The sequence below is a fragment of the Panulirus ornatus genome, chromosome 5 (assembly GCF_036320965.1).
Source record: "Panulirus ornatus isolate Po-2019 chromosome 5, ASM3632096v1, whole genome shotgun sequence".
Taxonomy (NCBI): domain Eukaryota; kingdom Metazoa; phylum Arthropoda; class Malacostraca; order Decapoda; family Palinuridae; genus Panulirus; species Panulirus ornatus.
Window position 1 is genome coordinate 17,830,270 of NC_092228.1, and position 12,511 is coordinate 17,842,780.

The window sequence follows — 12,511 nt, forward strand, 5'->3', positions numbered from 1 at the left end:
TGCTGCCTTTGTGCACTAAGTTTACTCTGCTGTCTTTGTGCACTAAGTTAACTCTGCTGCCTTTGAGCACTAAGTTTACTCTGCTGCCTTTGTGCACTAAGTTTACTCTGCTGCCTTTGTGCACTCAGTTTATCTCGCGTACTATTGAAAAAAGTCATGTCTTTGGGTCGTCATACCTTCATCTCATTTCATTGGATTCCCTTCTTCCATTCTTCTTTTAAGTGTTTGCTAGTCTTGCATGGAGTTTCAGGCTGTTTCCTTTGTTCCTGCATCATATTGAAGGACTTAACCATGTTACATACAACTCTATCAGTGTAATTATAAATTAATTATCTTTATGGATCATTGTCATGTCTACGAAAAGTAATCTATATCTTAAATGATACATTTCTTTTCCTTAGTCTGTTAAAGTTCGTTATATATATATATATATATATATATATATATATATATATATATATATATATATATATATATATATATACATATATATATATATATATATATATATATATATATATATATTTCGGTGCAAAATTTCGGGTTGTATCAAAATTTCATTGGGATCTCGCCATTCATCTGAAGATATTTAACTTTCATCCTTTTATGAGGAATAGGATGATAACGTGTTGTAGCAATGTGCATTGACCAGACTGCGGCTTCCCGTCCTAGTTATTATGAAAAAAATAATTCCATGAGCATAAACCATGTCAATATCTAGAGCATGAAAGAATAAAAGCAAGTTATCTGATATCAGGATTTGGATAAATCACACGCATGAGCATAAACAAATGAGCCCTCAAACACGACATAGCTATTGGGTTTATGGGTTATATCTTATAAAGATTTCATCACGTACCGTAAAGCTTATCTTTTAAGAAAATTGCTAAAATGTAAGTAAAACAGGACATTTCTCACTTGCCCTGACGAAATGGAAATGGTGATGAGTTTCTGCAGCGTCTACGCAAAACAAGTCAGTCATGATGTGGGATTACATATTATTCAAATGTATAGGTGTATTTATGTGACTATTAATTGCACAACTTTGATTTAGATTTTGCCGCGACACCGATGTATGCAACTCATCTTCCAACATGGCGCAACTCGTTCAGATGAGATATCAATTAAGGTTTTTATCAAAATATTTTTCTTTATCAACCACAGACATTCTCCGAAAGCAGTCTCTCGAATTTAAGTAGATAAAAATAATACACGGGTTATGTCGTACGAAAATATGGGAAATGATTTTCGGCCGTGGAGATATTGAGCATAAAGAAATAAGTATTCTGGAAAAAGCGCGGGCGACGGGAGAGCCACCTAGCGGCAGACTATATAGTTCGACCCACATGACGTCAACCACCTTCCGCTAGCAGTCGGTCCTTTTTGGCGTTAGCAGCATACGCCTCCACTGTGTTGTTTACTGTGTGAACTTTACCAGCCAACATCCAAGATGGTAAGACTTTCCAGCTCTCTTCAATACCACCACACGATTCAGTATTTGTCTAGGAATGTATTGAGGGTAGAATTTGCGGGAGGGAAGGGCAGATAATCCTCCATAAAATGGTAAATGTGGACGTGTTAGTAGGCCACAGCAACTGTCAGACCAGCGCCCTTACGGGCCGGTGTTATGAAAGAATGGGAAAAAGATAGATTAATATTACTTTCTAGGGAAATTTAGGCATACGAGAACGGAGTATTTTATATTAGATATAATTAGTTACGGAAAATATGAGGTTTTATTGTATGTATAGAGTTTATGATTGCGGCAGACATGTTATTTTTGTATACAGGCCGAAATATGTCTCGCATGTGAGAATTTATTTTTCGTAGGCCATTTGGGGAATGTGCATGTTATAAAAGAGAAAAGAAATTACATAAAATAAGGACTTTTGTAGTTCATGGTTCATATAAGACTGTACATAGGTATAAATTGAGTGATCTCGCATGTTCATTATATTGTGGGTATGGAATCTTAAACCTCAGGTTCAGATGGGGTTAATATTCGTGAAAGTTTATGAAATGGCATGTTATAGTTGGTAATAAAGTCAAACATATGGACGGCCCCTAACTTCAGTCTTGTTGCGTAGGTAGAAGACATGAATGGTAATATTGTGGGAGACGTGATTAGTAAAGAGATATGCACTGAGACTATTGATTGGTGGTGAATGGGTGGTGGGGGAGAGGTTAGCAGACCCCACACTGTGTGGAGCCCTTAGTGGGAACAATGGTGAACTGGCCTCCTGAACTGCCCTGGCTATGGGGAAAGTAGGGTTGGGGGCTCTTGTCCTCCCATGAGTGCTGAGGTGATGGCTATAATCTGCCGGGGTCGAGGTATGGTATCCAGATGTTTTGAAAGACGCTCTATATTATAGGACTTTGTCTCGTAGGGTTTAGGGTAAAGGTTGATGTAGTAAGGACTCTACCTTCTGTACCAATTTATATAGTAATAGACCTATATTTGCATGATTATGTAATAGTCATCGAGGCTTTGAGAGTTATTTGAAAGGGAATTCAATTTGTCACCATATAGATTTTATTCATTGAATTACAGTAGAGGAGAATTGTTTTTTAGATATCCAAAAGACGAAATTTGGTTTGGGGAAAGATTTTTTTTTTTTTAAAGGTTGGTAGCTCCAATCATGGACAAAGCCCACACCATTGCAGGACGTTAGTCTAAGAATATAGAGAGGTTAATGAAAAGGAAAAAAAAATATAAGGGAAAGTATTTTAAGTAATTTTTTAGGTAGTGAAAGTACTACCTTTTAAAATGTCATAGGTATTTGGAAAATAATGGAAGGGTAGATAGTTGCAAAGCCTTGAGTAGTCTGGAAAGAAAGGTATTAAAATGTACCAATCTTGAGTTTCCAACAGCCACATTGGAATGTGATGCAGAAGCTTGTCGAGCATTGTGTGGTCTAGCTAGTACATGGGAACACAAGCAGCCAGCTCTCGGGAGCTTAAACCAAAATGATACCTACTGAAAAGTGAATGTCAAGGAAGGCTGTAGAGCTAGAACCCAAGTTGAGAGCATTTCTCTGTATAAGGATGGATCACTCCTTTGTATATACTGAGCAGCTTCGGAAGAAAAGAATTTTCTACATTTAAACAGACTGTTTCATGGAGGCAAACTTGTATTATGTGGTTTCTAAGATAAAGTGGATGTTTAAGTAAAAATGTGTTCATTGAGTCAATAGGTGAATTACAGGATCATTTAAGGAGAGGAAAGTTGAGGAATTTTTGATAGATGGGCCAAAGCTGGGTCTTGGGGTCAAAGCTTGATTTCGTCTACCCCACGTTAGATACAAAGTGTGATATTGAGGATGTTGTCGAGACGAGATGCAGATTGAGAAAAGGGTCAGTATTGAAGAATTTGGAGGAATGTAGTGTTGAGTCATCAGCATATGGGTTCATTTGGTTGTGGAAGAGAGGAAATTAAGCAGAATTGTATAGGTGATTGGATAGAACATTGAGGAACACTGCTGTTGAGAGAGAAAGGGAGGAGGCTGCTCCATCAACAGCGACAGAGACATATTGGCTAGAGGAAGGTACAGATATAGATTGACTTGGGAGGAAGTTAGATATAAGGCAGCAAAGTGTGGGAGGGGAGCTTAAGAGATGAGACCCCAATGGCTCACTGTCAAAAGCTTTGGATATATCAAGGTTATTACACAGGATTCCCCAAAACCTCTCAGGGATGACGACAACACCAGGAAAGACTATCACATGTGGTTCATCTACAGAAGCCATATGGGTGATTAAAGAGAAAGTTGAGATTCAAGATATCCAAGGACAAGGGAGTTGAGGGATTCAAAGACTGGAAATGGTAGATGTCAAAGCAACAGGATGATGGAGGGGGTTAGAGCGGTCACCCTTCCTAGGGATGGGATGTACCAACTCTTGCTTCCAAGAAGAAAAGAAAGTTCTGGTTTTTAGTTAGAAACAGAAGAGATGAGCAAGCACAGGTGCAAGTTCAAAGGAATGCTCTTTCAGTACTTAGGGATGTATTCCCTCAGGACCATAATCTTTGCTTGTTGAGGGAAAGAAGCACTTATGCATTTCAGAAAGATTATAGGAAGGATAATAGGATTAGTAACCTGCCTTTCAATATTTCAAATGTCCTGTGAGTTTCATTGTAATTTTTACAAAATTTTCCAATTTATTCCATTTTTTTATTTATGGGATGTAAATAGTAGGTTCGTATATCTATAGAGATATAGACATCTAAACTTGTGTTGAACAGATTTTATGACCATTAAACTAAGTCCTAAATCATAGACTTAGGAAGTCGACCAACATATTTATTAATCTTATTCATATGTTACATTGCATATAGGAGTTCATGGTAATGCATAAATGATAATGGAAAAAGGCATTTCCTCTCTCAACAGGGAAGTTTTCTTGTTTTATTACAGCTTCATTGGGTTTTGTATGCTGATGTACAAACTGAATAAGCATATACAGAATCTGAATTTGCCTTGTGAATGTCTGTTTCTGTCATCTGCTGGACTGTCTTTGAATCTAAGATGAAGTCTGTATGCCTTAAGCATCCCTTCACTATATTTACTATTTGCTGGATCTCAACGAGTGTTATCAATGCATTACTAACTGTCAGCTGTTGATTTTGGTTTATACCCTTCTTTAATTGCTCTGTCTACTTCACAAAGACTTGAGATTCATAGTGCTATATTGAAAATCCTACACTTTCAGTTGTACACTTATTAAGTAATCCATTGGAATCAATTTAGATGAATTCTGTCTGGAAATTGCATGCCCAATTAGAAATTGGGGAAAATTTGGTTGATTTCGAAGTAGGTGGAACTTGCAATTCAGTTGAACTTGCATAAATCCACACCAATGCAAAAAAAAAAAAAAACGAAACCTAAATTGTTTGATAATGGTTTTTGAATCGCACTTAATAGTGTATTCAGAACTATCATGGGCTGCCTAGCAACTACAAATACTTGATACGACAATAAAATAGAGATCCTCCCGATACTTCCCCACCTCAGCATGCTTGGCATTTGAATCAGTGCGAATGCACCCATTCTCTCTCAGAATTTTCAGTAGTCAACTACCAACCCTCAAGTAGAAATGAGAATCTTACACCTTCCTCATGCTTGTTACTACCTGTACTTTAAGATCCCTCCACCCCAAGCAAAATATGACACTGACAAAATGTAATGTGATGAGCACTAAATATCTGACATCCCATCTCGGTCATAATCTCTGGCACACCAGACATTTGTTCCCATCAGGAACCACACTCCTCAGATATCTACAAGTTACACGTTCCTTACGCTGGACAACACTTGTCACTCCTACCACCTGGCCAGAGACCCATGATGCAACTCATAATGATGCTGAGTGTTTACTAAAAAAATTGCCCTGCACTTTCTGCACACTCAGTACTATTGGTACAGTTGAAAATTGCACAAGACAAGTTTGTCTCTTTTCCCTCTTAAGTGATTATTTTCTAGTAGCAGACAATTTTCTGTACTGATTGACTTATGATTTTTATGGTTTATGAAAGTTATGTAACTGCAAAAAAAAAGTTTGGAGGTAAGGGTTTAAGGTAGCAAGAGACTGAACTGTTGATAAGATGACTAGCAAACATGGGCATCCAAAAACATGCGCATATGTTTTTGCTAATTTATATATATTTTTTTGCTATGGACAATATACTTTCTGCAAGTACTTCAGCAGTATCCTGTTGTGAACATACATCATTTTAAAGGGCTTATTTCCCTTTTTATCTAGATGTAAAAGTAAATTACTTCATTCTTTGCAGATAAAATTGGTTATGCTCTGTGTAAGGTAAATTTTTAGTTGCTGTTAGCATGGAATGGAAATAAAACAATGGATCCCTTATGTAATTCAGAACACTAGGAATAATATTGGCTTATACTAGAAAATTGCTGAGCAAGCTGCGCATCATGAAAGGGTGATAGGGTAAGGGTGAAGGGTAAGATTTTACTACAAATACAAACAAAATGGCATGAAATACCTTGGTTGAATTCTTATTAAATTTCCATGTTTCCCGTAGTTGTAATGCTGTATGATTTTTAATTGGTAATCAGTTTTACTGTGAGTACTTCTTCCGGCTATGGATTTGAAGTGCCTGAGGTACGTGCTTGAATAACCCAAGTACAGGGATGAATTCCTCCTTCAGTGTGGTCTGAAAAGGAACATAGATTTCAAAGAATTACATATTATTTGTTGGTAGGGGTTACGTTCAGGATTTTTTTTAATTACATACAGAATATAGCAGTGTTGCAGCATCTTTTTTAATGTTTCAAGTATTCTAGTTTTTACAGATACAAGAGGTGGTTTTACTCATTTTCAGATCACATTCAGCATATGACTGACTTGTGAAAAAGAGCCTTAAACATATAAGCCACAGGATTTGAATTTTTGTGTCCATACTTGAACTGTTGGATCCTTTTCTAACATATGCATATGGTATGTGAACTGCAACTCTTAACTAGTGCATAAATATCTACAGGGCTAGCTGACACAGAAAACAGTAGTAGAAAAACATAGTGCACACCTGTACTGAGCCTCGTGCTGCTGCACACTGTAATAACACAAGGCTGTTGGGTTCAGATGGAAGAAAATGGCCATTTATCATATTTGGACATGTTAGGAAACCATGTTAGGAAACCTTGGAGTGAATTTAGAGGAAGATTATCTTAGGCAGAGCGGAAGAAGGTGAAACTGGAAGTTGCCTTGGATCGAGTACATGGTTAATTTAGGTGGCCATGATCTATCAAGTGTCATGCCAGGGTTTAATCTACCTATATCTCTGATGCCTGTACCCTTTGAGAACTTACATTAAGGGATGGCCACAGCAAGTCTCCATTTATCCCTGTCCTTACATGCCTCTTTCATAAATACATTTCACATTTTTCCACCATTTCTCTATCAAGTAGGCTTCCACTATTTACAACTTCTCATAAGTGGTTATGTTCTTAAACCAATGCCTTTAATTGTATTATGCACATTCCTTGTAAATTGCTCATATAGTAGTTTTCACAAGCCCAGACCACGTTTCATCCACTCTACCACTCCACAATTTGTTTCCTTTGCATTCCCTGCCATACCACATATTTCGTACATTTTTAATTCTTCATTCCTTCAAGTTATTTCCACAGCCTGGGTTCTTAATCTCTGTGACTCACTTTTCTGTTAAGGAATCCTATGACTCTTCTACTTTTCATTACCTCCCATTTCTCATTCCATATCACCAGACTTGCCCAATATATCTCATTAAATCATAAATTGTCATTTTTTCCAGTCTTGCCCCTGTATTTTTCACAGTTTAGGACACATTCTTATTTCATTAGCAGTTTTCTAGATGTGTTGCTTTGTTTTCTTTCAGACACCATTACTTTACTTTCACATTTACCTTCACAATCCTATGCTTACACACATCAGTCAACACTTTTAACCTGCAATTCCTTTTCACTTGGAATATGGTATGCACAAACAGCCTTGTAACTAGCCATCATACCTCACCGCCACATTCCTCTGCACCCATCTTTCCCAAGTTTTTCTTTCCCCTCTCTTTATCACTCCGTCCATGTAAATGTTTAAAAGCTAGACATCACACAGCCCTTCCTCACACCCACAGGTATACCCAACCTTATGGTCAACTCCCTAAGATCCCCCTTACACACTCACTTGCTACTCTGTAGATAGCTTGTCCATATTAAAAATCTGCTTAGGAGATTGGCCACCTTCCTTTATAATGGTCTTGAGGTTTCTTGGGAAATTTTCAGCTGCTGACATCATTTGGAGCAGTCTTGCCATTCATCTTGACATAGTAATTGTAGCATTTCCTAAGGTTCGCAGACCAACCAGAATTTGTGTGATGTGCCTCCTTTTATGCTGCGCTATGCCTGCTAAGTCATTGTATATACTCCTGGCCTTTTGATCTGTTTGACTTGGCAGTTCAACATTTGCTCTATTCTCTCCACAATTGAAGTTTGGGAATATGAGGTCTTAGATGACCTGATGAATGTTTCTCTTGGCACTCTCCACGATCTCTGCACTATCACGAAGACCATAATGTATATTCACCAAGTCCAAGGGCAAGCTCAATATCAGCTATTCATTCACTTTCGTTAGTTAAGCACATCTATCATAACCTCGGTAATGATCGCCTTTTGCTACTTAGCATCGCTGGTAGAAGAAGAACTTAGAAGGCAGGCACTTTGGTGGCATGATGCAAGGGCCAAAACATGAGTTATTTACAGTGCTGCAACAAAATTCTGTTGCTCTGTAACTACAAAGTGAATCCACGACTGAGGACTGCAAGGAAGTTGCATACCCATGCCATGCATAGTCATGGTTTTTGTTTGCCACTGGCGACACCACACCACTGTGCTGCAAGCTGAGTGATTACATTATTCCAAGCAGCAGCTCACTTGAATTTTGAAAAAAGCGTAATTGTATCTTGCTTGTTCTAAAAATTTGCTTGTCGAGAATTCCCCTGTATAGAGAGATTTGGGTTGATAGTGAAAATAGTTAAGGATTTTCTAATGTATATGGCTGAAGGGAGATTTGATTGAGATTGTAAATGGGTAACTAATAATGAATGTATATATAACAAATTTTAAGTTGGTGTATTGTACCTGTTAGTTATATATGCAAGTTAATATGGTGAACCATAAGAAAAAGTAGCTTATAGATGCATTTTTCATGAAAGTATTGTCAGAGTGGCATTTTTTTTTTTCTAATGTATTTTTCTCCTCCAATAGGTGAACTTCACAGTGGAAGAGATCCGTGAGTTGATGGACAAAAATAAGAACATCCGGAATATGTCCGTGATTGCCCATGTAGACCATGGAAAATCAACACTCACCGACTCGCTTGTATCAAAAGCAGGAATTATTGCTTCGTCTCGTGCAGGAGAGACGCGCTTTACTGATACCCGTAAAGATGAACAGGAACGTTGCATTACCATTAAATCAACGTAAGTAATTTTTTGAAATACTGGTTCACTAAGTTATGAGGTAAATTCTACACTTATAATACAAAAATAGATGATTTATTGTTGCATTTACCTTTGTATGCCAAAACCATTGTACCGTGATCACCCAAATTTCTGTATATGTAGTTAAAAGTATGAGCCATATTTTATGTAACAGCTTGTTGGCCTTGAAGGCCATATTGAATTCAGCAAAAGTATTTTCAGAATCTTTTATGCCCTCTTTGTTAATAATGTGGAGGTTTGAAATTGGCTAAGAATGATGATCAACTCGTTCGCATGAGTGATTAGGGAATCACATGGATTCAAGTATATTTAACTGAACATTAAAGCATTCATCTTGGAAATCATGTTCTGATGTGTATTAACTCTTGGACTCTCCTGCAGTGCCATTTCCATGTACTTCAAGTTGTCTGAAGAGAACCTGGGTTTGATTACCAACCCTGACCAGAGAGAGAAAGGAGAGGATGGATTCCTAATCAACCTTATTGATTCTCCTGGTCACGTAGATTTTTCATCAGAGGTTACAGCAGCCCTTCGTGTCACCGATGGTGCCCTTGTGGTGGTGGACTGCGTTTCAGGTAAGCTGTATGCCCATGCTTGGATATCCCATTTTGCCCTTGTCTTTATTTGATATTGCTAATTGGCAGACATGTTGAAAGTGTGAAGGATGTGAACATGCTAAGGTGGGTATTCCCCGCATGTCGTAGAAGGCGACTAAAAGGGGAAGGAGCGGGGGGCTGGAAATCCTCCCCTCTCTTTTTTTTTCTTTTTTTTCCCCAAAAGAGGGAATAGAGAAGGGGGCCAGGTGAGGATATTCCCTCAAAGGCCCAGTCCTGTTCCAAACGCTACCTCGCTAATGCGGGAAATGGCGAATGGTATGAAAGAAGAAAGAAGTAAAAATGAAATTGAGAGAAAAGTGGCTTGCATGCAGAGACAAGGAGAATGAGAGAAGATTTTCTTAAAACCTGTGGTAGTTTTGTCGCATTTACAAAGTTCCCCTCCGAAATGTTTTACTTTACACTTGAATGATAATGGGAAATATTTAGTGTAAATAATTTTTTTCGTGCTTGTTTGCAGCTTTCTGCATTAGCAAGATAGTCCTGGGAACAGATGACAGTCCCTCATTTGCTCACTAATATTTTGTCATGCTTATTGCACCAAAATCACATTCTCTTATCCACAATCAGGCACTACAGATCTTTCGTGGTTAGGTGGCATTGGCAAATAGGGTGGAGTACTGGAGAGAGAGAAATGGTAGAAGAATGTGTGGAATAGTGTATGTTAGGGAGGCATGTAAGGACAGGAATAAGTGGAGGCTTCTACTCGACCATGGCCACCCCTTGATGCGAGTTCCCGGAGAGAATGGGCATTGGAGATAGATAAGATACTCCTGTTTTTTTTTTTTTTTTTTTTTTTTTTTTTTTTTTTCCTTTATAGTTCATTGCTCATGATGTGTAAGAAGCAGAACAGTTTTACCTAAAGTTTATGCCATCTTGCAGGCTTTGGCAATAGATATTTTGCACATACGTGCAAATGATAGATGTTTTCAAGAAAAATTGGAGCCAGGTATGGGAACTGTTTTTGCTCTGAAAGAAAAGTAATTGACAAAAAGTTAACATATATTTTGCTGGAGGAATTACATTTTGATAATGCAGCTGGAACTTTGTGATGTGGTTAAAGGATTAATTTAAAGTTTACCTTACAAATGGTCTTAAAATTGGTTTCCCTTGCTCATGGCAGGTGTCTGTGTGCAAACGGAGACTGTCCTACGTCAGGCTATTGCTGAACGTATCAAGCCAGTGTTGTTCATGAACAAGATGGACCGTGCTTTGCTTGAGTTACAACTGGATCAAGAAGAACTTTACCAAACCTTCCAGGTGAGTTTAGTACTAAGTCTTACATTGGTCAGTTAAGCAATTTGCATTCGGCATTCATCATTCCCTATCCCAAGGGATATTATGTTATTGTTTATATATGAATAATACATCATAGTTCTTGGTATTGTGGGAAGAATACCACCTCTTTATATGCATTTTGTATAAAGAAAATGAGGGTGAATGGAAATAATTCATTTGGTAACATTCAGAAAGAACAAGTGGGAGACTTCATTAGTTTTCCTTCATACATGTTTGTTATTTCTAATGTTAATGAGTTAATTCCTGGAGCATATGAAGAAGAAATAGCTTCATTTACTGGCATCCACTGGTATTATGTAGAATGCATGGCAACCAGAACCCCTTTATCAACAATCAGGCTCTAAAGACCTTTCAACAGTTTCTCATGAAAGCTTCATATGCCCAGGCTCAGCCCAATTACAACATATTGCTGGAACTACTGTTCCTTCAAACATGCCCATTTTTGCTCTGAGATAACATTCTCTTCCACACATTCTTCATCGCTCCCAGAACCTTTGCACCCTCTCCCACCTTGTAACTCATCCATTTCCATGGTTCCATCTGCTGCTAAGTCCACTCCTAGATATCTAAAACACTTCGCTTCCTCCAATTTTCCCAGCCATTCAAAGTTACATCCCAATTAACTTATCCCTCAACTCTACTGAATCTATTAGCCTTGCTTTTATTCACATTCACTTGCAACTTTCTCCTTTCACACATTTTTTCCAAAGTTGCCAACCTCTGCAGTTTCTCGCACGAATCAGCCACTAGAGCTGTATCATAGGCAAACAACTGACACTTCCCAGGCCATCTCATCCACAACAGACTGCATACTTGCCCCTCTCTCCAAAACTTGAATTGCCTCCCTAACCACCCCATCTATAAACAAATTAAACATCCATGAGGACATCACACATACCTTCCACAGACCGACATTCACTGGGAACCAGACAATCTTCCTTCTGGTACACATCCTGGGGATAGGGGAGAAAAGGTACCTCCCAGGTATTCCCTGTGTGTTGTAAAAGGGGAGGGAGAGGGAGGCTGGAAATACTTCCCTCCAGTTTTTGCTTTTCCAAAAGAAGGGACAGAGAAGGGGGGTTAAGTGAGGATTTGCTCTTGGGCTCAGTCCTGTGCTCTTAATGCTACCTCGCTAATGCGGGAAGTGGCAAGTATGTATGATAAAAAATATATTTTATTATACTTAATTGCTTATTTCTGCTTCAGCAAGGTAGTGCCAGGAAACAAAGAAAGGTTCATCCCATATCATTCATTTTTTTTTTATTATTATTTTGCTTTGTTGCTCTCTCCCGCATTTGCGAGGTAGCGCAAGGAAACAGACGAAAGAAATGGCCCAACCCACCCCCATACACATGTATATACATACACGTCCACACACGCAAATATACATACCTATACATCTCAATGTACACATATATATACACACACACAGACATATACATATATACACATGTACATAATTTATACTTTTTTTTTTTTTTTTTTTTTTTTTTTTCAAACTATTCGCCATTTCCCGCGTTAGCGAGGTAGCATTAAGAACAGAGAACTGGGCCACTGTCTGCCTTTATTCCCATCGCCACCCCGCCACACATGGAATAACATC

At 38.2% G+C, this 12,511-nt stretch overlaps 1 protein-coding gene across 1 annotated transcript in view; it reads left to right on the forward strand.

Moving 5' to 3' along the window:
- Positions 1-1,321: 1,321 nt before the first annotated feature.
- Positions 1,322-12,511, forward strand: part of eEF2 (eukaryotic translation elongation factor 2) — a 28,779-nt gene continuing 17,589 nt past the window's right edge. Inside the window, exons 1-4 of the mRNA XM_071661741.1 lie at positions 1,322-1,453; positions 8,760-8,974; positions 9,377-9,570; positions 10,733-10,869. Coding sequence (XP_071517842.1) covers positions 1,451-1,453; positions 8,760-8,974; positions 9,377-9,570; positions 10,733-10,869 — 549 coding nt within the window. The 5' untranslated portion in view covers positions 1,322-1,450. The remainder of the gene's footprint in view (positions 1,454-8,759; positions 8,975-9,376; positions 9,571-10,732; positions 10,870-12,511) is intronic.